The sequence below is a fragment of the Astatotilapia calliptera genome, chromosome 22 (genome assembly GCF_964374335.1).
Source record: "Astatotilapia calliptera chromosome 22, fAstCal68.1, whole genome shotgun sequence".
Lineage (NCBI taxonomy): Eukaryota > Metazoa > Chordata > Actinopteri > Cichliformes > Cichlidae > Astatotilapia > Astatotilapia calliptera.
Window position 1 is genome coordinate 36,425,044 of NC_137442.1, and position 26,748 is coordinate 36,451,791.

General features: G+C 43.7%; 1 protein-coding gene across 2 annotated transcripts in view; it reads left to right on the top strand.

Moving 5' to 3' along the window:
- The window catches only part of foxo6b (forkhead box O6 b), a 41,404-nt gene extending 15,676 nt beyond the window's left edge, over positions 1–25,728 (top strand). The window contains exons 2-3 of one of the 2 annotated variants that reach the window (XR_003270984.2): positions 21,614–24,475; positions 24,597–25,728. Coding sequence is in view for 1 of the 2 variants with exons in the window: in XM_026156283.2 (XP_026012068.1) it covers positions 21,614–23,317 (1,704 nt within the window). In the remaining variant the exon portion in view is untranslated. Of the gene's footprint in view, positions 1–21,613 lie in introns of both variants that reach the window. The other variant, XM_026156283.2, reaches the window with a different exon arrangement.
- The last annotated feature ends 1,020 nt before the right edge of the window (positions 25,729–26,748 follow it).

Sequence of the window (26,748 nt, forward strand, 5' to 3'; positions counted from 1 at the left end):
TGATACAATTTACCTGTTTAGGACGTAGTTTTGAGTATTTTTCTCTGCTTTCAACAGAAAAAACTGCTCTGTAAAGTTTCATGAACTGAGCCATGGCTGCAATAACAGGGTCTGCAGAATGTTTTGTCATCTTTATGTATGATCATCTCTCACTACTGCCATCTCATAAGTGAAGCAAATGTAAAGCTAACAGCAAAATGAAAAGACACCTATAAGTTAGATCTGATAGATGTACACTTTGAAAAAGTTACTTAAAGGCCATTAAATTAATTTCTTGTTACCAGAGAAGAGCTATACTCTAGCCTTTAGCTCAAAGCTAATACCAGCTTCTGAACATGCTTCTGTGTGTTGCTAACACTAGTTTTTCTCAGCAAGCATCACAACCATCTTTAAAGCTGAGAAAAACCACGTATGCAAACTGGCTTTTTTATTTATTCTAGCTATCCGGTCTTTAAGTGATGACATATGAATCCTGCTTCTGGGTCCAAACTGCTCTGTGCTTATTAAGGCTGTTCTGTTTTTAACATGCTTTGTATCATGCTCTATTTATTCTGAACAAGCCCCTAAAAACAGTCAGTGGTCACTGTCGACCTCTCTCGGTTTTTATTACCACTGTTCATTTTAAAGCTCTGTTTTTAAACCCTTCCGATGTAACTGCAGCCAATGCAGCAGTATATGAATGACTAACCTCGTATTGTGGATGGATTATCTCAGTTGTTCTCCTGACTGAAGTTTGGTCCTTTTACAGCATCCTGCCATGCGATTACATTTGTTCCTGACCACCGAGAACACTCACGTTAACTTTTATCGAGTGGCAAAAAAGTTAGCTTGTTTATATTATGCTAACATAGCTGTGTCGCTAGCTACCACGTAGCACATCATTATATAGCAGCTAGCCCAACTTCAGTAACCCTACAAACGTCACTGCTGTTTAGTTTTCTGTCTTCATTTATGTTGGAAGTGATAGCAGAGCTGTACGTTTGAATTGTTTCAGAAATCTCTCAGTCAGAACATGCTATATAATGTTTAGGTGCAAGCTAGCGAGCTAACTTCCTGCTAACTTCTAACTGCTCTACTTTTGAGTAGAAGGGGGTCACCACAAGATGTAACGCTAAAGTTTGAGTTATGGGTCCAGCCAGCAAACAATAAAAGGACAAAATGCAAAACTGGTGATATGTAGGATAGCAGGGGATTAAACAAGGTTTTCCTTTGCACTTAACAGCAGAGGATAAATAATTACAGGTTAGATAAGATGATGAGAAATACAAACATTTAGACTTGCGCTGTCAGAGTTAGCAACAGGGTGTCACCAGGATGCTAGGTGTGGGTTAACACATCCCCGAGGCGATAGTGTGTTTGTTAGCACCCTTCTTTTTTTTCCCTTTTTGATTAAGGATGTATCATAACTGATTCTCATTTTACATTGATGAGATCACACCAGCAGCTTTCATTTCCCATCTCTTTAGGATGCTGTTAATGGATAGCTAATGAGTCTGCTGAAATATGTCTGCACTAAACATCATACGTGTTTTTTCCAGGTGTCTTTAAAGCAGTCACTTTGTGGCAGGTTGTTTTATAGCATCACAGACGACTTTGTGCCGTGTTGTTAATTGGCTGTGGTGTTGAATAAGGTTACATTAAAATGAGAGCATGATGATAATACATTTACTATACTGCTAAAAAAGCATTACTTGCTTATTACATAGAATTAAATCTGTTTCAGGGAAGTTAAGGCTTCACACAACACAATGGGTTGGATTATTGAGATTATTGGGTCAAATTTTACAAAATGCTCACAATAGCTTGTAAGAAAACGTATCGTTATGGATTGATTAGCATAGTCTTAAATGCTGTCAATTTGCAGCTTCGCCCCGGAGATATTGACAGATGTGATGTCAGTTTAAGCTTTGAGTACTGGAGCTGATAGGCGGGCAGTTAGGGGATGGTGGTGTACTGATGCAGTTGCGTGACTGAGCAGTGCTCAGGTCTGTTTGTGTAATTCTTGCACGATGGATATTGAAGACGTAACACTGAGGCCTTCCCTCCCTGCGCTCTCTCGTCTCCATTTTCCTTTTCCTTCACTTTCCCCTCTCTGTCTCTGCTAATGATCTGCTCCGCCTGTCGCTGCCTAGCTGACTGATGCCTACTGACAGCCCCACTCATGTGGAAATCTGCTCGTCTTGCTCCCCTTCTCTCTCTCACACACACACACACACACACACACAAAACGAGAAATGAACTCCTGCACATCACAATGCTACATATGTGCTGTGCATGTGTGACACACGTGCATATGCACGCCAACATGAAGAAGTGCTCACGGTGAGATCGATGGATCTACATTAACTAATCAAGCCCATTTGTTCAGTTACATGCCAGCAGATATACATGTAGAGCAGATGACAACACACAGACCATAGAGCATGTGTATGTTATCCACACACATACACAATGCTCATTGTGCAGCTGACTTGCCATCCACGCATTTTCAAATGATCTTATCCTCTTATTGGACATCACAGTGGATCATCTGCCTACACCCTATCCCAGCATCGTGTCCCGTCACACCAACCCTCTGCATGTATTCCTTCACCACATCCTCTGAGGTCTTCCTCTGTTCCTCCTGCCTGCCAGTCTCATATTCAACATGCTTTGTCCATTGTGTCCTTTGTCCCTCCTCTGGAAATGTCCAGATCATCTCGATCTTGCAGACAGAGGTTAGCAGCGTAAAACAGGTTCAGCTCAGGTTCAGCTTTCCAAAAAGCCCAACCTGAGCTTTTCTTTTGATTTCATCACAGTAGATGTCTTTCTGAAAGTGCTGTGGTTGACCTTAAAGGATATGATTCACCCATTGTTGTCTTCTTCACTGCCTTGTGCCAACACAGAGCAGAGCAGCTACCTGAACTCTACTCCCACAGAGGTCCTATGTGTTATTGTAGGGTCTACCTTACAGTATAAAGCAGTTTGAGGTGGCTGTTGTTGTGATTTGGCTCTGTATGAATAACAGATCTCATTATCATCTTGTAAACTCTTCTTCTATCACACATTACCCCAATATTCCCCAACCACTCTCCATCACCTCTCTTTGCACTTTCCATTGTTTTGCATGGTGACCCTACAGATTTTAACTCATGTACCTTCACTCTCTCTTCTCAGTCCAGTTAAATTCAGTTTTAATAATAATAATAATAATAATAATAATAATAATAATATTTTATAATAGTATTATTAAATAATATTATTTATTAATAATATTATTTAATAATACTTTATTATTATTGGGGGCTAAATAAATAGTTTTATTTCCCCAAATCATTTTCCTCAAGGTGCTGCAGTAATTCAATAATACTTTTCGTGTCACGTTCACCTTTCCACCCGACCTCACTGACGATCTTCCCTTCTTGGATGCTTCATGGAGATACGTCATCTGTCTACCTTTCCATCACCGTAGCCAACCAGGAGCAGCTCAGAGCTGATCCTTGATGTAATGGCACCCCCGCCTTCAACTGATCTGTCACTCCTACCGTGCACCTCACCGCTGTCAGTTCAATTCAATGAAACTTTTATATTAAATATTTTTGATTTTAATTTCTTTTTATTAATTACATTGTATTTTAAAGCTCCAAATCACAACAACAGTCACTTCAAGGGACTTTATATTGTATGGCAAAGTCCCCACAATAATACAGAGAAACCCCAACAATGAGCTGAGGCCCTGTGAACAAGCATTTGTCAACTGTGGGGAGAAAGAACTCCCTTTGAACAGGAAGGAACCGCCAGCAGAGTCAGGCTCAGCGAGGGGCGGCCATCTGCCACGACCAGTTAACTCTTGACTATCACACTTTTTCTTTTAACTTCTTCCTTTGAGTACTTCCTTGTATTTCATTATTCCACGCCCAGGTCTCCCTGTCTGCTTTCTTTCCCTCTGGACGATACACCAAAAACTTCTTGGCAGTTTCTGCAGGTGTCCTTTCCCAGTCATCTAGTAACTCTTCCCTGCCACCTACAGCCTGTTTCCCCCTTTTCCTCCTCCTGACGTCTATCTGACAGCTAGATGTACCACGCCTAGCTGCATTCCCTGTCCCCACCTTTCAGTCTCCTCTTCCAGATCAGACCTTCTGCCAAAGATGTAGTGAAACTATGTGCAACTTCCTCCACTCTTATATGTTATATGTTATAAGCCTTCCTTCCTTCTCTCTTATCGCCTCGTCACTCTCCTCTTCCATTGTCTTTGGCCAGCAGTAGCACAGTTTCCACTGGTAAAGGCGGCTGTTGTTAACCCTGACTGATTCTTTATCCTCCGCATGTTTGGCTTGGCCAGAATGTTATGTCAGACAGCCTCTGTGATGCAGTCCTTCCCATTTACCCAGTCTTGGACTGGCACTGGTAGTACAGTGGGTTCTCGCCTCCCTTTGGCTGTTTTCATGTAGTTTTGATGTTTTTTATTTTGTATTTTGATGTGACTTGAATTCTACTGAAGCCATCTGCACGACCGACTGACTGAATTATACTGAATAGAAAGCAGCACATTTCAGTGGAATTCCCACACTTTTATCTCACCTGGGGACAAAAGATTATAAAATAATATAAATAATGTGATATAAGTAGAGATGGGAATACTTCTGTTACGTTAGAAACATGGTGAAGGTTTGACATGATTAGCCTTTCAGCAGCTGCGTTAGTCGTGGTTCAAGAGTTCATGTTTAGCACGAGAGGAGCTGAAATAGTTCATGGATCAGAAAATGACTCTAGCTTCTCAGATATGGAGGAGCAACCCCAGAGCCACATACGAGCTGCTCACCCCAGTCCTGCTCTCAGCGGCAGCTTCTTGTTGACCAAAACTACAGCAAGTCCTGTACAAGCTCAGTCAGTAGGCCCAACACAAAGAGACAGACAACAACACACAGTCACAGCCTGTGCACTGATTCAGCACAAACATGCAAACCTGATACAGAAAGGCTCCGGCTGAACAGCAGCTTTAAAACCTTCTGTTCAGACAGCGATATGAAGAAGCTGGTTAATACTCACAGTAAATGTGTAACTTTTCATTTTGTCAATTTTAATAATCGATTATAATTAATTTATCAATTAAATAAAAATCAGCTTTTTCCGACTTAATACTTAAAAAACAGGAGAGGTGAAGACGTCACAGTGAGTGCTGATGGTGAAGTTTTCAGGATGTCGTATTATGGGAGCATTTATTTCAGTCATGCACTGTCATGTGTGGATAATCAAACGTAACACACTATGTTTAATGTGTGAATCATCGTTCTGGTTATCCTAGCACATAAACACTACTGCTAATAATAAAATGTAGAACGGTTCTGTCAGGCTGACAAAAAGCAGCTGAAATGGATTTATTGGATTTATTTGACACACGTGAACACATGTTCATGTACAAAAACATGTAACACACAGCTCCTCGTTGTGTTTGAAGCCTGATCTGTTTATAGTCTGTTGTAGTTATAGTTGTTTACATTGACCAACAGTTGAACCAGTCTTTATGCTACCTAATGTTGAATATGGAGAGCTCAGCTGTTATCAGTCTGACAGACAAAGGGATTCAAATCTAAGGTGAATGACACTGAATTTACTGATAATGTAAAGTAATCTTAGCACTAATTTAACCTTCAGATTTTTTTTAAATGTCTGCTTTTACTCAAGAATCCTCTTCAAACTGTCCCACGTGAGTCTTACATTCTCAAACCAGCCTCAGGTTTGAAACCTTCGTTATGACTTAAAAGCCTGTTGCCTGGTGGATCCCAGCATTACATATATTATTATTCACATATTAACTAACCTGCGACGAGGCAAAAACACTTCAGTGGTGCTCACAAATAAATTGTTGCCACTTCACAGATTTTGCAACACCTCCAAACTGAAGCTTGGTGAAGTAGCCTAGTTTCTCAGTAAGATAATAACTGAATATCTTTGTGTTCTTTCATCAGTGTGTGCTCCAGCACTGACTCCGTATTCTCCTGCTGCTCTTACTCCTAATTTCTAATTGGCTCTTACTAATAATAAACAGTCATGCATATGGAAATCTGTTCAGAATAGCTCATTTGAATCAATTCAGTATAATTCACTCCCACAGACTCCCACTGTGGCATCGATCAGCTCTGCAGCCAGTCCAGTGTATACATCACTGACTGGTTCATATTTGATTTTTAATAATCTAAGCATGCTTGGCTCTCTACAGCAGCGCCCTGCCGAGCGAGTTTCAGTAAGGTGAGGAATGAGGTCAGTGAGCAAACCTGCGATGCCGTGTAACACCCGTGGGCTCCCCCTGGACCCGGCATGCACACGGCCCACAGTCCCCCAGCTGATGGCTCAGCCTTGCCATCGTGCTCAGCCAGGGTGGGGGGTGGGGTTACACAAGACTCCGCTAGGCCTGCCAGCTCTGGCACAGATTAGAGAGGGAGACTCGGCCGGGTATTTCACCGCTTTACTGAATATCTGTGCGAGAAAGGAACATGAGGCAGTTTCTCAGGTAGAGCAGAGACTTCAGTGACCTTTCACCATGTTGTGTTTTAGCAGAATCAGCCTCCTTCTTTTATAACACATTTTAAAGTGTATAATTCTGTAGCTAATGGCATTTAATAATACTAAAAACATATAAATCAGCAATAAGCCCTGAATACAGTTTTTAGTCTGGGAAAGATTTCTTTTCACTTTTAATAAGCCGATATATGAATCCACCAAAGTGACAGCGACGGACTTTACTTCAGTGAAAGATAAATCAAGTAGAATCCACGTCGACACCACCCACAGTTTTACAAGGTGCTCCCCCCAAATATTGTAGGGGTGTAGAGCGGGGTCAGGTTGGAGCACATCCACCAAAGCTTCAAGCGCAGCAGAAGGATTTATTGTTATAATCATGATGTGCATTCTTGACGTATAGAAAATACAATACAAAAGATTTAAAATGTCATGTCACCTTTGACCTCTGACCTCTCCCTTCAGGTCAAACAGGTGGGGCTGTGTTGAGCATAGCTGATTAATTTTATATGACTTTTGTTTTGTACATCACAGGAACAGGTTACGTAACTTTAAATAAATGTACCAGTTTGAACACGTGTACGGGGTCACAGTATTATTCTGTTGGAAAACAGCATAAACTTAGTAAACACTTAATTTCACTTAACATCAAAACGAATGTTACTCCTGCACTATAACATGTAAATAAACACTCAGAATTATGCTGTTAAAACCTGTTTAACCAAAGCCTGCACGCTGGTTTTACTGCTCTACAAAAGAGTTTTAAAGTAAGAAAAATTTACCCAACATGAATATGTACAAAACACAGAACTGTTACAGTAACTAATGCCCAGAGAAGGCTTTTTAGTTTCTACTGATTTATAACAGATTAATAATCTAAGGAGCTTGGAAAGACCGACTGAGAACCTTCACAGACATAACAGATGAATAACTTTTGGCTAAAATCATTTCTTTGTGTTACACCCAAAATGTTGCATTTTTATTAAACAGATCACACACAAACACACAAACACACAAACACTACGGTTGGAAAAAAATCCAGTTCAACTCTTGAACCTATTTTCTTTTGTCCTTCAGACGCACATCCAACTCCAGCCATGAATAAAAGGAAGCCTGGCTACAAACACCCCAGTCTGGTTTTGTTTGAATTAGCAGGATGGTTTGAAACTTTGTTAGCTGTGGTGGGAGCGCTGAGAACAGCGAAGCCAAATATCAGAGAAAACACTTGGATGTGCAGCAGGAAAAACTTCAAGCCTCTAATGAAGTTTCTCGTCTGCACTTTGAAAGACTGAAAGCTCCGCTTTACTCCACCCCTCAGTTACCAACTTGACCCCCCTCCTCCCTTCACTCACACACACACACATGTGCACATACTCAAAGACACACAAAAAACACACATTGCAGCATCCCCATTAGCAATTCATGAGCGGCGTCTCATTAGACTTTAAGTTTTACCATAGGCCTCTGAAGTATATGGCTGGAGCAGTTATTAATATTTCATAGTCTCCCATGGAGGAACTAAAAACAAAGTCGACCCGCTTCCGCTACAAAGTGACTCGCGCGCCTCGTTTCTTCCTTTCTTTCCACTTCTCTTTCACCCCCTCTTTCCCCTGTTTGTTAGACCGTCTCTCTCTTCCCCTCTGCTTGCCGTTCGCTCCTCCGCCGTCGCTTTCTACCTTGCTCGCTTCCGATCCTTCTCTGCCACACAGACCTTAACTCAAACTGACTTAATTGGGCTGTCTTTGTTCTGGGAAATGTGGGCATACCTTCCCCTTCTCCCCAGCAGAGAGAGAAAAGAGAAGTCGAAAGTGAAGAGGAGGTGGAGAACGACAGACGAAGGGAGGGGAAACGATGTAGGATAAACCTGGGTCGCTCTACAAATAACCCATGTGCCCTGCTCGGGGTGAGGGGGACTCGGGGGTCGGGAGGTGGGGTGGGTAGGGGTGTGACAGAGGTGTGTGTGTGTGTGTGTGTGTGTGTGTGTGTGTGTGTGTGTGTGTGTAGACAAAGATGGGGAGGGGAGTCTCAAGGGTTCACGGGTTGTCTGTCAGACTGGCAGACAGGAGTTCTGCCCCCGAAACTAACCCATGCATGAATAAGTCAATAAAACTGTGTGTGTGCGTGTGTGTGTGTGTGGGGGGGGGGGGTATTGGTGAGAGTCAGTAAAGACAGGGAAGAGAAGAGAATCAGATGAGGGTGATGAGGCTTCTGGTTTCCCAGCATCTGTGACAAAGAGACAGACGCCGCACTGCCAATGAGAAACAGGCTGAGAGAGGCTCGCACACTCAGAGAGGAGCATGTCGCTGGGACAGTTGCAGCTTGTCTGTATGTTGTGTGGAAGTTTGTGGGAATATGTTGCACATGTGTAAGGATTCTGCAGCGCTCTCAAACTGAGATCAGAAATCAACCACTTACATGTTTTAATGCTTCTTTTTCCAAGACAAAATAAATCAAATGAGTTGATTTTGCTCATAAAAATCAGTCAAAAGTACATTTATTTGTATTTATTTGCATTTGTATTTCCAAATGCGATTGTTGAACAAACCTCTTGCTAAGGTTTGCTCACAGTTAGTGTTCAGTCTCTGCAGGTACAGCTATTTCTTTAGAAGCTGACTTTGTCCCCTTACTTTTTGTCAGATTACACATATATAGCTATAATTTGTTACATTTAAAAATGTAAACATGTCTCTTGGGCATTTTTGTTGTTGCAGGTAGTTTCATGCAGTCCATCCTGGTAGGTTTGGTGTAATCTTGATCACAAACAAACACAGAAACGTCTCTTCCCTGATCTAAACCAAACGAACATGCAGGACTGGTAGCAGCACTCCAGCGTGCAGAGCGTGTAAGGCTTTGGGTGTTAATACATGGTGGCTCCTGCAGTTCTCGTTCCCCTGGCACGCATGTATTCCTCAAAGTGACAAAGCAGTCCTGCGCAATGAAAAGAATGATTTAATAAGAAAAAGAACAGAGATGTGCTGGCGGGAGAGGGAGGAGGGGGAAACAGAGGATGGAAACAATTCACTGTCCTTGAAAACCAATAAGGCTAATTTGAATTTGAGACTGAGGACTTCTTCTCTCGTCTTTGACCTCGTACGACCTCCTCGTCGCCCTTTTCCTGCACTCCCCAATCAGTTTAATCTCTCTCTGCTCATCCCTCACACATGCTCTCCCTCTCCCTTTCTCCATCCGTCGTTCGTTACAGCACACTCTCACTAAAGCAGATTTTTCCATGATGGATGGGCTCTGTGGAAAAGCTCTGTCAGATCTTCACGCCGGGAGGCGGGCAGTTCACCTGGGGACACGTGTGACATTAAGAGGTGGAAGCTGAAGGAGGGGCTGCAAAGTGTCAGTTTGTCGTCGTTCTCAATGCTTAGAGCGAGGTGTGTTTTAGCCACGCAGCGACCTGTTAGCCATGGGAACACTGCTGCATCCACATGCCCCCCCAGGCTCTCCCTCCTTCTCTTTTCCCTCTGCATTAATGCAACGGTCTCTTTGGTTCTCCAACATGTGTGCAGCCTCACAGGCATCTTTGCAAGCTCTCTCACATCGTCAACATAACCCCCTCCAGCCTTTCTCTTCACTCCATTCTGCCCTCACTTTTTCTTCCCCGTCTCTCTTTCTCTCTCTGTCTACGGTGGTCAAGTCTCCTGGGTAGAAGACAGTTGGCAGGATGCGAGCTTGCTACCATGGAAACAGGAACCCTCCCTCTCCCTCAGGTCTCCTTAGCAACTAGTAGCTTGGCATTGTAGTAATGAGCCGTCCCAGCATGCCATGCTTGCGGAGCGCGAGATGCGTGTGCGTTTGTGTGTGTGCGTGTTGGTGTGGCTTTGTGTTTGCAAGGGTGAGATTCACGCAGTCAGAGTGCTGTGATGTCAACTGATAAAGCAGAATGACAACTTTTGTAAAGTCTGACGATACGTTCATCGTCTTTCCCCGCGTCTCTTCAGTTTCCTGCCACGAAGGAGAAATGGATAACCTGGTTATTCTTTCAGTCAACATGTCCCACATATTTTAGTGTGATTTTTCCCCCTTTAAGATTGAAATATTTCCACAGAGTGTGTCTGACAGGAGACGTGCTCACTGGAGAGTGTGACAGTGTGAACTGGGAAATGGTTATCTGGGAAAAAATGATCAAGTCTTATCTGGTGGGTTTGAATCTGAATTTAAAGGACTAATTGAATCAAATTCTACTGTCAGGTACTTATTATATATAGTTATGTTATTATTATTTATTATTATTAGATAGAATTATGGAGTTATTATAATTCATGCAAATTTACTCACTCAGTAATCAGCATGTGCACGTCTACATGAGCATATTGGCTGTTTGCTGATGTGAAACGAAATCTAATAATACTGAACACATGCGCGACTAAAATCTTTTCATTGTTTCATTCTTCTGTTCTCACTAACTGTTCGCTTAGCTTTAAGCTACTGGAAGGTTTAAAAAACAACCAACAAACTGCATCTTTAGGTCAGCAGACAGGCATCATAGAAGCAACTAACTGCTAACTTATGGCGAAGGGGCGGGATTAAATATATGTAGCTGAATCAGAACGGGTGAAGCCAGATTGAAATGTTCTTTGCTAATTGAACCTTGTGTGTTGTTTACGTGATTGAAATAAATGAACAACCAAACAACAAGCACGTTGTGCGTCACAGGACGCTGTATAAATGTAACTATGGGCCATAATGAGTGCATGAGTTTCCCTGTGGCTGGGCTGGAGGAGAGCGTCAGAAGAACTCCACTGCTGTGTCCTGTCATTGATCCATCCTGTATCAAAGCATGCACATCGGCCTGTTTACTGGTGATGCCGTGCAGCACTGCTGGGACTGAGATGAGTGTGTGATTTCAGGTGATTTGGTCCCGTAGATGAAAACTTTTAGAGCAGGTTTGGTGTCATCGCTCTTACAAAGCTGTTATTTACTGTCTAATGCTCATTTATTTGTTGATCAGGTACACGTAACAGTTTTTCTTTGCTATTTTCTCTCTCTCCTTGCCTGCTGATGTGGACAGGCCTCTGATCCACAGAAAGCCCAGACTGCACATAAAGGATGGTTATAGATATAACGCCCGGGGCTTACGGGGTGAAGTTCATCTTAATGCCTCTGTGAGGGTTTAGTGCACCTACAGGACAGTCAGCAGAGTTTCTTGCACCATCTCGTACCGGAGTACTACATTTATTTGTTAGACTTGTTGTTTTATATAAAGAGAGATCTTTATACGGCACAACTGCTTCTGGATGCACTAACACTGTTAGCAGGACTCGTACGTCATTGTCAGGTGTAATATAATAAAGCTAACATCAGCGCACATCTGACTGAATAGGAAGAAGTGCCACAAAATGGCAACTGGCCGTTATTGTGGTGATGTTGGTGAAGCAGTTAATGTTGTGTGATGCTTTATTCAAGCAGCAGTTTGGGAGCAAAGCTTGTTGGGCTCTGAATATTCAACGACACCTTCGTTTGTTCAAAGAAATAATGAATATTCGGTATAAAGTATGCAATACTCATGGTCACGATTAAGTGGCTTCTCAGCGGCACTTTGGATTGAATCAGACTAACCTGTGAGTGAACTATACGTCTCCAAAGCTCATCACCGCTTCCATACGAGTTTGTTATTCAAGGCTACAATATTGTGTTTTTCACACTCTGGATGAAAGGCGGTGAAAGCGTGTGGCGGGGTCCTCCATCTTTGTTTCTTCAAGTCGATCTTTTTTTCCCGTTAGCCTGAATCGGCTCTTCACTGTGGATCAGCACACGTGCTCAGTGCTGGGCGGAGGTGCTCTCCTGAGACCTGACTGCAGGTGTGATCAGTCCTGTTTATCAGCTCCTCCTTTGGCTCTCGTAGGTGTCACGATGTTACACCTGGTGCGTGAAACTCTCAGGGGGGAGGAGTCAGCTGTGGAGGTGATGTGGTTTTGTTACTATCATGTGGGGCATTTTCATTGTTTGTATCATTTTTTCCTCATTTTTGTCACAAGCAAAACTCCATGAAATCTGTAATGATAATGTAACTGTAGGATAATGAAACCAGAAAAGGATTCAATCATAAGTGTTTGAAGCTTTGCAAGTGATTCCCCCAAAATACAAACATTTAAAAAGTGATCAGCATAAAAATGTATACGCTGCAGAGGTGAGATACACTGTAAATAAATTGTAATATAAAAGTATTTTACAGTTTTGTTCTGTTCTTCTAGAACATCATTAAATTCACATCAATAGACTGATTTCACATTTCAAACGTAAATTTACGTAAAATCACTGTAAATGTAATAATTCTTGTTTTTTACATGTATCTGTCTGCACATATGCATATTTACATTGTTAAAATAATTCAGAAATGTGTCATGATTTCACAAATATCTGTCCGTTATTTGAAAGATTGAACTGTTAAATTCAAATGTAATGCTATGGACAAATATATAAAATGATTCGTATAAACTTTTTTTTACATCACATAATAATTACTATCATTGTTGTTTAGGGCCATCGTGGCTCAAGAGTTGGCAGTTCGCCTTGTAATCAGAAGGTTGCCGGTTCGAGCCCCGGCTCGGACAGTCTCGGTCGTTGTGTCCTTGGGCGAGACACTTCACCTACTAGTGATGGCCAGAGGGGAATTATAAAGCGCTATATGAATGCAATCCATTATTAGTTAAATTAACTGTATGTTTCTGTACATTTAAGTATTATTATTCATAGTGCTGCATTCATTGACCTTGATTATAGGTAATTTCATTGTTTAATCACATTAAAATGTTCCTAATTTAATGTTTAAAGGCACTTGAAAAAGGCAAAAGCCCATGTAAAAGTAGGGCAACAAACTGTATTGTCATTACTGAAAATAACCGTATTTTCATGAGAAAGTTATTTTCTGGTATTATTTTGGCGCCCCAGCTGCTGGAATATTACTGTTTTTTTAGGATCTTTTCTTTTACGGTGTGGCTTTCCTTATATGATATCTAAACTATCAAAATAAGAGCATTTTAGAGCAGAAAGATGACTCCTACCGTGCTTTATTTAAATGTAAGTAGCAGAACACGCTGGTTTTGCTCTCTGTGATGTAAGGACAACAGGAAGGAAGCGCCATTATGGCTGCATCAGTCTTTACAGAGCTGGCTCTGGCCCATGAACTGGGCATCTCTGGCACGCAGGGAGGATTTTCTGATCCCCTGCCCCGCTTTCAGATGCTCGTTAATCTGCCCGCTCTATTTTTATCTGCCCTCTCCTCTCGCCCCCGGGCTCTCCGCCTTCACTTGGCTCCTTATGTCCTTCTGCAGAGGGAGAGCCTCAGCAGGCCGGCAGCTCCAATTAGAGGCCTCTTCGCTGGGAATTGGGCTTGCTGTCCGCCCCCAGTCCCTCAGGCTCTTTTCTTGTCTACCTTTTCTCAGGTTAGTCCCTTCTCTCCCAGTGTACCCCACCCCCTACCAGACCCCTCTAGAGCTTGTGGAGCTCCACAGGGAGTGAGGGGGAGTGAAAGGCCTTCTGTCGCCCGAGGACTGGCTCTAGTCCCTCGGCTGCACTTTCAGAAGAAGCTAACTGGTGCACCTTTCAGAAGGCTGTCTCAGCACAACTGCAGGAGACACTAACTCTGATCCAATTGTCACAGCCACAACAGGAACATCTGAAACTGCTGCTAGCAGTGTAAACACTGTAATGCATCCTGAGCACAGAGATTGTTGTTTGATGGGCTGCTCACATCATGACCCAAAGAACATGCCAGATGAGACAGACGTGTATAAATGAAGCCAAAGCTTGCTTTGTTTCCAGCTCCTGCATTAAAACCTTTCTTAACTGTTGTTTGCACCAAAAGTGTCGTCTACGTTCAACGAGGTGGTTGTTTCACACACACTTCAATGATCTCCTATGCGATGCCATGTTTCTCACGCACTAATCTGCATTCTAGCTCCCTGCTCTGTGCTGCTTGTACACAACCACGCATTGTCTTAAACGTTAAAGTTACACTGGTTTCTCTGACCTAATATTTTCCTGCAGTCAAGAAAAGAGAGAGACGAATGGCATCTTTTTTCCCAGCTTAGCTCCCACCCAAACTCAGCTTGCTCACACCTTCTCCAACCCCATTAATCCCTCAGCCTCCCACTTCTTTATTTCCCTTCAAAGAGACAAGCACAGCCCGTGACATCAGTCACAGGAAGTGAATCTTTAGCGTTGACTAATTTCCATCGATTGCCTCCAGACAGGCTTAGCACACAAGACCCATTCCTACACAGAGCCTGGCTGCTCTCATTTAAGTCTCCCCGCCTGCAGAAAACGCTTCACAATGAACGCAGTCTGTGCTTTTATCTTTTTCCCCACTCCTGCTTATTATCAAATAAATGCGCGGCATAGAGAGATACCCATTGACAGGACCGTGCATAATGACTCCTGGCTGTGTGAAATGGATTAATAAATAATGGTTGAGCAAACGGCTTTGCCTAGTCCTGCTACTTTTCAACACGGCGCGTAGAACAATCCACTGCTGGACCACATCTAATGGGACACTGCATGAAATGCAAAATGCAACAGTCTGCTTGAATGCACTGTGGAATGCATTATAAATTAGAGGTGGGCTTCTTAAAATGTGTGGACTATCAAATCCACTGCATGACGTTCTGTTGAATCCTCTTCAAGATGCGTTCTGTCCTGCGAGGACGGCGAGGTAAAAGCTAAAACGTCCAGAAGCTGGACTCGTCCGTGTTCCCTCGTCTCGCCGCAGCTGAAGGTAAATCAGTTTCCTCTTTGCTGTCACGCGCATACCCACGGTTCACATCCTGCACACGGTCGAGCCTGCAAACAGCAAAGGCCTCCTTGTTTTTCCCCTGTCACCGACACATTGCTTCATTAACACTCTTGGCTTTGGGAATATTGACACTTTTCAAAGTGGCAGAGAGTAAAAGTGCTCGCACTGCCTACGCTGCACCAACGGGGCTTAAAAGAGACCAACCCGAGGCTGCCACTGTACCCGTGCGCCAGAGTAATAAGTCTGTCTGAGACACGGGGTGAAAAGGTCTCAATCTCCTTAACGCTAGATTAAGGAGCAGCTTGATCAAGGCGTCTTAAGTGCTTCATTATGGAATCAGGATCAATAGCCACTAAGAAGAATTGAGCTAGGAGCTTCGGTAGGTAGAGCTGATTGAATAGAGGCTAATGACTTCTCAGAAGCCTTTTATAGCAGAGGAATGGCTCATACTGTATGTGCTGCCTGTGGTACTTGTGTTAAATCACACACGGCTCACGTTTCAGTAGCAGGCAAATAACCAGCACAGACTTTTATTAGCAGGGAGACGCTAACGCGGGCTCTGGAGAAAAACATGTTTTCTACCAGGACAAATAGCACGGGGTCAATCCGGATGTGTTTGGAAGACCCGCGAAAACCTGTGCTTGTTTTTCTCGACTCCCAATAACCGTCTGACCAATTATGTCTATCAATGGTGCGCCCACCCTCAGTCGCCATGATCCGACCAATCCCCACCCTGTCTCTGTGGTTTCAGGGTGAAACCCAGCTGAGGAGTGCCCAGAATTAACCAGGATTAGCCCTGGATTGTTAGGGATTACTCAGGCTGGAGAGGGATTAAGTATGATTGCCAGTTTAGAGTGGGGTGGGGGCGCCTTGTGCAAGTCTGTGCCCACGCAAGGCGAGGCGAACGAGTTGTGAAACACCGTACGTATGGTGGTGTTTACATGTGTGGCATCTAATGTTGTTGTTGATTCGGCCGAGCTCAATTTATAGCACCTTTACAAAACGCAGCAGCGCTTCACAGAGAGGACGACCGAACAAAAGGACGACACACGAGAGGAAAACGAGAAGAGGAAAAATAAAAAAATTACAGTAGATTGAAAATAATAATAACAATTGTAGCCAGATAATGAAATAACAGGCCCTGGGGAGCAGACATGTAAAAGGTTTCCCTCGCTCCAACTTATGAGCAAGACTGAGTGAGAAAAGAGACACAAATCGCCTGCGTGTCTTACAGATGGATTGCATCACTTTGCTTCTCATTTTGCTCTCTTCTGTTCTTCTGGTGTCTTTTCCTGACTTTGTCGGACCATATTAACACTTTTTTTATATGAAGTTTGATTTAAAACAATGAGAACAACATCAAAAATATATATATAAAATATAAAGGTGCAAAAGCAAAGTGGAGAGTCAACATCACCAGCTTTTCTACTTTACAAATCAGAACTGTAAATTAGGGACAGCTTTGTCTCTGACGCCTGTTCATCATCAAAAACAATGCAGTTTAATGAAGGAGTCAGCATCCATTTGAATGACAGTAATGCTGAGAGGCCTCGTTTAATGTGCCACACTAGCAAACCACAAATGCTGGTGGGTTGGCTTTTAATAACAGATCTAAAGCACGGACAGAGTTAAAGTGCAAAGAGATGTTTAAATATGTGGAAACCGTGTTTGTTTTTTGTGTGCTGCTACTTTCTGTTCCACAGAGCTAACACACAAGGCTTTTCTCTATACGCACGTATAGCTTCATTGATAGAAATATTAGAAAGGCAACAAGAGGGAAAAGAGCAGAATGGGTTGAGTCATTTGCGTTGCTACGCAACACAAACTGGATAATTTGCAATACATGTAATTAGTGTTAGCTAGCTCACCCAGAATGAAAAAGGACAAGGGGGTTGAAAATAATAATAATCAAGAAAATTAGCCATTGCTCTGTTATTGCTTTTCTGAAAGGGAGTTTGTCGGCATGCAGCTGAAGAGGACACATGCTTTCTGAGCTTTCAAAATGCTATTTGCAGGAAAAAATGTAGGTGCATAGCAGACAAAACAGCAGCAGCATGACATGACCTACTGCAGTCTGAGAGCATCATCTGATCTATTGCACTAGACTTAAACAGACTGCAGGGATGACATCGTCTGCATGCTCACTGTGGAAGCCAAGCAGCAGTTCCAGTTTGATTTGTTCAGAATGGGATGCTCTGCTCAGCCTGTTTAAACAGATGTATAATGTCCTCTGTAGGTCAGCTTTTGATTTTGATGCTACTGTTGCATCATGGGAAACGCACTGTTAAAGCTTGGTTTGCACTGTGAAGCAAAGGTAGGCCATATCAGTTTCTTCTGCTTCAGTTGTGTCTGTTGTCGTTCCATCTTAAATACAACAGTCACAGAAATCGTAGGCGGGACTTTTCAAAACATTAATGGACAAAACAAGTCTGATCCAAAGTCACTGACTAACGTGTCTCTGATCTGTAGCACATGTTCCCCTCATGTTTTCATGCTGTATGTGAAGTTTGAACTAAGATTTTTTCCGATTCTATTTGAGCTCTTTTAATCTCACAGAGAGAAATATGAAGTACTTGTTTGGAACTGTAGCCCGATGTGTTTTTAACGGGGAAACAACAGGACATCTGTGTACGCACAGATTTGTGTGTCTATGGACCATTAGCTAACAACTGGACTGACTATTCCCTGACTCAGTGAAAGAAGTGCCAGGATCAGACTCACTCAGTATTTAGGCAGAACATACAGCTGTGCTACAGTGCAGTGCATTCCCTGTAGAGGAGCAGGGTGGATATGAGGACAGATTCAGTTATTGTTCTCTCTGCAGCAGTCCATCTCCGTCAGCATTAGCAGAAAGGCAGAGACATAGAGCAAAGGGAGCGGGCTCCTCCGCATCAGATCAGTCTTATTGGCAGCTTAATATAAACACAGCTATGGCCTACATAAGCCTAGGAATCTATTTTTACTTGTTTTTTATTCTAGCCAAAGGGTACACTTGAGGATTTCACTCCAGCTATAGAGATGTGATTACCATTATAACCTGCAGACTGTCCAAAGTCCCAGTGTAGTGTGGTCAAAGACATTTCTGACACTAAACACATTGGACAGCTAGTCCCACAGAGACAGAAGCCTTTGGTGTCAAGTAGTTTCAGTACTTCTTTTTGCTAAAGGAGAGGATTTAAAGTCTCTTGGACCCAAAATGCTTGTTGAGTTTGTCTCTATTATCGTAGGGTCTACCTTACAATATAAAGGGCTTTGAGGAGATTTGGTGCTGTATAGATAAAGTGAAATTAAATTGACACCATGCTAAAAACATATCTCAAATTGTTCTAATTTGTGGGATGAGACCACCCGTTTATGATGAGAGTTTCTGTTAAACTTTATAAAGATTAAAGGGAAATTCACCTTTACCTGCAAAATGCTGCTGAGAAAAGTCCTTCAGTTATTTAGCTCACACTGATTTAAACATAAATACCAATAAATGAATCAGTGCTGCACGTTTCAACAGCATGACAAACAGCAGACTCCAGAGTGGTCATACGGCTGAATTATCACTATTAGACCACCGCTGCACATTAGGGGAAATAATTTACAGGACAGCCTTAGTTTCAGCTCTGTGCAACTAATACAATGATGATTGAAAATAAAAAAAATGACTTTTGTTTCAAAAGATCAACATGATACTTTATTATCTATTATCCTGTGTGCAATTATTGATGAACTGAACATACACACTTCTTTATTTGAGGTTTCATTTGATGAATTACACAAAAAAGTCTCCTCAAGTCTAAACTTGAAAATGCAGGCAGCGTGGTGCAGTGCAAGAAGCTGAAGTAAGTTTACATAATTGTTAATTTCAGGATTTAACTCTTTGTGCTGTTATTGTTTCAGAAGGACTGACAGTCAGGAATCATAATATGTAAGCAGCCACATGAACGTACACATTATAAAAGCAGGGACGGGAACAGCAGCCTGCTGTTGTGGCATAATTGTTGCTCTTGTAGGTGTTCAGAAGCCCCTCCCCCACCGCACGCGCGCGCGCACACACACACACACACACACACACACACACACACACTAATCACAGCTTGGTACAGGTAGTGAGGCTTTGGGACTACTGGTGATTGAGCCTCCCTGGTGGATTGGAGCAGGAATCTGACAGACTCAGATAAAAGGCTGTTTGGAGTTGCCTGCAGCATCAAACAGCATCAGCCTCCTCCCCCCACTTCTCCTCCTTACCATCACCTCCCCTCTCTTCACTACGCCTCTTTTGGTTTACTCTGTTGCCATGGCTACGCTCAGCCGGAGCCGTCATGTTGCGGAGGAACCTGTCAGGGTGCCGCTCTCAGATCACCTGATGCGGGTCGCCTCCACTGGTGGCCTCTTTCACATGGTGTCATCGTTCAATTTGGCTTTGATTAAGTCTGCTCTCCATAGCGAGCTGCGGCGCAGGAGTGCAGTCGCTCTATTTCTTTGGTAAATGTTGAGCTTGTGCAATTTTGTTGACCTGGTGTTTTGGAGAGAACACTTTGAAACAGCAGGAAAAAACCATAAATACAGCTCTCGTAGGAAATTTCCACATCTGTGAAGAGAGTCTAGTCAAGGCAGCGTGATGTGAGTGGAGGATAGGTAAACATTACCTGTTAGGAGTCACGCCGTGGGGATGGGTGGGCTCTTCTGCATGAATGAAAACAGTAGTAGGTGGGATACAAGACTGATCCCAAACTCACATAAACCTGAATTCTTCCTGTGAGAAACCCATTACCTGCCACTCTGGATGCTGTGCTTTTCATAATGTGCTGTCCAATTTGCAGCCAGTTAACTGTGTGTGTGTGTGTGTGTGTGTGTGTGTGTGTGTGTGTGTGTGTGTGTGTGTGTGTGTGTGTGTGTGTGTGTGTGTGTGTGTGTGTGTGTGTGTGTGTGTGTGTGTGTGTGAGGGGCTATACATATGCTGAATCTACAGGCAGCACTGAAATGTTTAGCCTTAGGTTTGTTTCTGGTTGATATTTGCTTTTACATGCGAATATATGCATGTATGAATAAATGAGTGAGTGAATGATAGAGGAGAGGTGGTAGCCGAAGTTTTGCGAGATGATGGGAGGATAGATAGAGAGAGAATAAGAGAGAGAGAGAAAATGAGCATTGTCAGGATCTAGAGAGGCTGGGACACAGATAGGGAGATGAATGGGGCTGAGAGCAGGAAAATTGGACAGGGGACGGGGAGTGAATGAAGATAGAGAATGGCTCGAGATATCAGGAGACAGAGATTGTGAGCTATGTGCAGGTAATAAACAAGGCAGAAATAGATAGATATCTCCTGAGAGGAAAAAGAAAAGTGTGTGATTGCGGGCATTGGGGTAGATGTTTGGAGGAATTGTTGCTCCCAAAAGACCAAAAAACCAAAGGGAAGAAAGAGAGGGCAGAATGGCGAGGAAAACTGGAAAGAGTGTGAATAATGACACAAGCCGGAAAGATTTGGATGAACATGCTGTACTTAGTCTTACTTGGCCAGCTGAGATGATGTGTATCCCTGCTAAGCTCTCCTTTAGGCAGGCTTAGATCTCATCAACTCACTCCAGGTTGGCACCAGTTTCAAATGCTGCTGCAGAGCTCTGGATTAACTATACAGCCGTCACTCAGACACTTAAACAGGGTCTGGAGAGGCTTATTGCATACTCCCCCCCACCACCCCACAGCGCTCCTCACCCACCCACAGTCACTGCATCCGTCTCCATTTCAAGCGACTTGCAGAAGGACTTCATTATAAAGCTGTCTGCCGTGGTCACCTACAGTCGTGCTAATTGTGCCATGATTTTTAAAAGAGGTCAGATGAGCAGGTCCCTCCCGTCCTCCCACTTACTTCCACTGTAACTTATTCCAGGCCTCTGTAGTGTTTCTTTTTTTATTCTGGTGCTCTTCCACAGCTTCTCGTGCCAAATCCCCCGCCTCCCCCCTCTTCTTCTCTGGCTGGATCTTAGGCTTTCATATTTGGAGGCCCTGCAATCGATACGGGCTGTCTGTGATTGGGTTGCCTTGTGTGATTCATTTCTGTAACCTTGGTGATGGTTTGATGTAGAGGCTGCACCCATGTCCATATTATGACTCACTGAGCGCGTGTGGAGAGGAGAGGCAGGTCAAGGGAGATATTGATTGGCCCTTCACTTTCCCTGCCCTCTCTGCTCACCCCTCCATCTGCTTTTTCTTTATCCATCTTTTTTCTCACTTGCAGTGCTGCCTCGACAGTTTAACCATAATTCGAAATGACTTTGTTTTCTCAAGAAATGATTATTTAACCCTAAATGTTCCCTTGGGTGTTAACATTTATCAATTTTCTTCTCTCTCTCTCTTCCTTTCTCCTATTTTTCTTTCTTGTTGCAGAATTCTATCAGGCACAATCTGTCGCTGCACAGTCGCTTCATCCGGGTGCAAAATGAAGGGACGGGGAAGAGTTCCTGGTGGATGCTCAACCCAGAAGGCGGGAAGATGGGAAAGGGACCGAGGCGACGTGCATCTATAGACAATGGCACCCGCTACCTGAAGACGAAGGGTCGCATCAGCCGGAAGAGAGCAGGGGCCATGGGGCTACAACGAGGACAAGGTCAGGGAGCTGGACCAGCGATGCAAGGCTCCCCAGAGCACGGCAGTCCAGCGGCGAAAGGAGGTGTGGGCATAGGTGGAGAGGAGTATGATACTTGGACAGACCTCCATTCCCGCACGTCATCTTCTGGCTCCACGTTGAGCGGCTGCCTATCTCCAATCCTAGCTGAGGCCGAGGCTGATGAACCAGAGGAGGGTGGGCTTTCCAATTCAGCTTCCCCAAGAATATACCCAAGCCCCACTAGCACGCGTTCCCCAGCCTTGGGCACTGGAGGCCACTGTCCCACGGTGGAGTTGCCTCAGCTGACTGACCTGACTGGGGCTATCAGTCTAGATGAGAGTGGCTACCCCCAGCCACCACAAATTAAATGCAATGGTTATCCCTATGTGCCTGGACCCAAGGCAGAGGGCTCCTACTGTGCGCCAATGTACGGACAGCCTTCTATGGGCATGCTGCGCCACCACACTCCCATGGAGACCATCCAGGAGAACAAGCCAGTCAGCTTTCAGCGCCCAGTGAGGGGCTATTCAGAGAACAATGCCCTGCAGAGTTTGCTCACTGGAGGTCCTCGATATTGCAACAAAGACACAGTCCTGAGCCAAGGACGGGAACCACACACATTAATGACACAGGGAACCAATGGCATTCACAGCCAGCACAACCACAATCAGAATCGCAGCCACAATCAGAACCACAGCCAAGAGCATGCTCGCAATGCAAGTCTACACAATGACCATGACCAGAACACAACTCACCATCAGAACCACAATCAGGGTCACAAACACCAAGCCTGCCTCGACTACGCACACAGTCACAAGCCCCACCCGGCTCACGACTACGGTTCGAGTCATGATCACAATCACAGTAAAGTAAATCCTAGCCATGATCACAACCCTCACTCCACGCAGAGTCACCTGCACAACCACAATCCCCACAACCCTCATAACCCTATGCATAGCGGGCCTCACCATCAGGCTCTTTCCCCGAGAGTGAGCACTGACATCCTGCAGCCCTACAGTCTCAAGACCTCTAACCACTATGGACCCCGTCCCCACCTCCCAACATCCCCTTCTCTGCCCCCGAACCCTGCCGGCCTCATGGGTGTTCCCCAGGACCCCTGCCGCCTGGCATCCGCACCTCACCCTCGTCATCAGCCTTACCCTGGAGCTCACCATCAGGGTATCACTGACTCCTGGCATGGGTTCTACCCCAACAATCACCAGTCAGGGAATGCTGGTTTCCAACCTCAAAACTCCCAGAGTAGAATGGCTGCTGACCTGGAGATGGAGAATGTCCCTAATAGTCTAGACTGTGATGTGGACTCTATCCTGCTCAGTGATTTTATGAATACAGAAAACATGGACTTCAACTTTGACGGTTCTCTGTCCCAGGGAGTGGGGATGGGGATGGGGATGGGCATGAGTCTAGGGGCTTTTGCATGCCCCCCACCTTCACACAGCAACCAGAGCTGGGTGCCAGGGTGAACTTACGCCCATACATACAGACTCGTGACCAGAAAGCTCATTCCCTGGGCTGGGCTGCTGTTTGGCTGTAGCCTTGGACTGACTGACTGTGATTCTGTATCATCATTTTGTTTTCTGGGGACTCCCCACACTCCGATGTTGTGCTCTTTCTCTTACTTAAAAGCCTTCTGTCGCCATATCGAACCTGCCCCCAGTTAGCACAGTGCTAAAGCAACCCCCGCCCCCCCCCCCCCCCCCCCGCCTTTCATTTTTTATATTTTTATTCTCTAATCCCAAGCTCATTCTGCCTGTCCCTAAGCTTCCAAGCACTTTATATCCATCTTTTCATACAACAGCAGTAACACAGAGCCCAGGCAAAGTCATGTTGTGTGTTGGCTTAACTTTAATGTATGCAATCCACTTTACAGTATTAAAGGAGGCGTTGTTCTTGACTTGAGAACATGATCAAACAGCTGCATAAATGTCTTCAGTGTGGAGGTGCTCTCAAATCGGGGGTTAAAAGTCAAGGGAAGGCTTTGAAGTTTAAAGAAAAAAGGTTTTTAGAAGAAGAGGGAATTTGCAGGTATAGAAGAGGGGAACTCCAGGGTGATTGCGACTCGTCTTCTCCAGGTGGACAACGGTGTTTCGTTTCAGGCTCGGCACAGGAGGACAGGCGTCCATTAGGCAACGCTCAGCACTGAAATGCAACGTCCCTTCTTTAATCTCCAAAGTAATGCCAGAGTGATGCATCGCTATTGCAAATCTAATGCGCCACTCTATAGTTTTTCAACCTCCCCCTTTCTCTTCAACTCTGGACACATTGGCTTAATGTGTTTTGGCAAAAGTGATGATTAAACTCACTCTGCACTAAATGGGCGAGGGATTGAAATGGGTGATTTTTGAGGGCGGGGGTGGGGTGGCATTGAGGGGGGATGATAGGAGAGAAGAAATGCAAATATTCCCTCTGTGTCTCTTCTTCTCCATTTAGTGGATTTATGTAGCTTTCCCCATAATGAAATAAGCAACGATCGCGGCCTGCTGTGCATCCTTAGGGGCTCTCTGATTGGCCTGTGCCTCATCGCCTCGGCGTGGCACCTTCACCGACTGACCCGAGAATACCTTAGTGAGCAAGTGTGGTCAGGCCAGCATGTTGATGGAGCTGCTGTCCTCAGACCCCAGGTAACCTTGTGTAATTCACTAACACCCAGGTTCAAGCCCACTATGTGCTTTTACTCCTGTGAATTGCTCACTGATGAACACCGTCAGCAGATTACTATTTGGTGCTATCTCTTCTTCCCAGGCTCCCTCCTATCGCGCCGCCCCATCCCGAGGTTACTCGGAGGGTAAACAAGAGTAATTAACCGCCAAACAAGATGGATGATTTATGCAAGTGTGTGTATTCGCTCATTGGCACAAAGTCATAATTCTCTGCACCTCCCACAAAGCACAAGCAGGGCGTATTTTGAGAGGTGGTACCCAGCGACGAGGTAGAGCGGCTGGCAAACGGTATGCTCGCAATGTCCTTCAAGAATCCTCTTTACAAGACTCCCATCCCGGCCATAGCTTTACTTTGCTGTTGTCTTTTCTTGTGCTTGTTCTGTGAACGTGCAGTTGTCTGTCCTGTTTCGGTACAGCGTGGATAGGAGCTTTTGTGTGCATTTTATTTTCTTTGTTCGCAGTGGGGAAAACAGGAAAAGGGTGGCAATTGCCAGCCCTCGTGCTGGCAACTGTCCCCTTCAAGATAGAGAGAATAGGGACAAGAGAGGAAAGGAAGGTAGATGGATATCAAGAGATGCTAAGAGGGAGGAAAAGAGCTGAATGAGGAGGTAGGATCTCTAAGACCGTAAGAGATTTTCTAGCTTGGAATTGGCTGTTTCAATCAGGCCAAATGTCAAGTGCTACTCAGCTAGCTGCAGCGAGCTTTGACCAGAAAGCCACTTCTCCCTGGTGATCAAGGACAATGACGGGTATTTCCATGCACATTTCTTTTGATTTTTTCATTCCTTTTCAGGAGTTAAGATAGCCCATTGTTGTAATTCAACTGTAATTTGTTCTCTGGCCTGTGTGCAATTGTGTCAAGCTTGTCGTGGGTGTGCGAGCGTGTATCACAGTGATGTACAAGAACTGATTAAGGGAATATTATTGAGAAATAACTTGCCCTGGTGTTGTCTATGCCTGGCTGAGTGCACCAGATAATATATACAGTTTATATTTATTGGTTAGGGAGCTGGGTCTACGGAGGACCAGACCCCTCACTTCTCTGTTTCCTTGATGACGAAGAAGTGGAAAGCTATTTCAGTTTGACGACATTTTGTTATGTACATAATCTATATTGACAAAATTGTACTATAATTTTTTTGCAAATATCAATTTCTTTTCTAAAATGATGTATCTGCTCTTCTGGTGACTGTAAAATAAAAAATACAACCCTTTTTGTTTTGTGTCTCTGTGATTCGATTGGACTAGTTTTACATGTTTAGTTCTAGTTTGTGTTCATGCTTTTCCAAGATTAAAAAAATAAAATATAAAGTCATATAAGATCAAGAGTAATTCACTGGCTGGAGATTTTTGATGATGCCAACAGAACTCATATAGGAAAATCAAATTTCAGTGACTAACTGTGAATATTAACAATGTTAATACTAATAATGCAATATTAATATTATCAAGTCAACAAATAATTATGCAAAGAAAGCAGAAATTATAATGCTATAAATACTTCAGTATGTTTGAGGTATTTCTAGGTGATTATTTTATTTTCAATAAAACAAGCTGACAAAAGTAAAGAACCTCTTTTTACTCTGATTGATCCAAATAGTTAAAAATGTTATAGTGAAAGTGTATAAATGAAGGTGAATGTATAAATGGTAACTGTGTTGACTCCCACTTTGGATTCCTTTGAAGTTACAAAAATTAGCATTTTGGGTTTTTTGGAGCCAGAAATGACCTTAGAGTGACGAAAGAAAGTTTAAATTTATTAGCTGGCGTGGTCAGCAAGTTCCCTTTAAAAACGGTGAAATGCACAGACAACAATGTGACAGACCTGAAGCACAAATTCTTCATTTCATTTCAATTCAATTTTATTTATTTAGTGCCATACACAACAGTTTTCTCAAGGCACAAATATAATATGAAAACATGTTACTACAAAAGATGTTCACGTGATATTAAAACATGACAAATTAACGCCAATAAAACAAAAAAGCGCAACTAAAAAGTGCGTTGCATTGTGCCGTGCATTATTAATGATGCACGCTGTTTGAAAATTAATGACAAAAACTTCAGTAAAAGTGACACTTATCTGAAGACGGGTGACCTCCACGAGCTTATCTGAGAAACATTGAGCGTTTCCCAGGCCAGCTGATGATCAGGTCTACGGGCTTCCTCCCAGAAGGACATGGCTGGAACGCCCACGAGGTGACTGCCTCCAGTGTTACTGGAAGACAGAATAA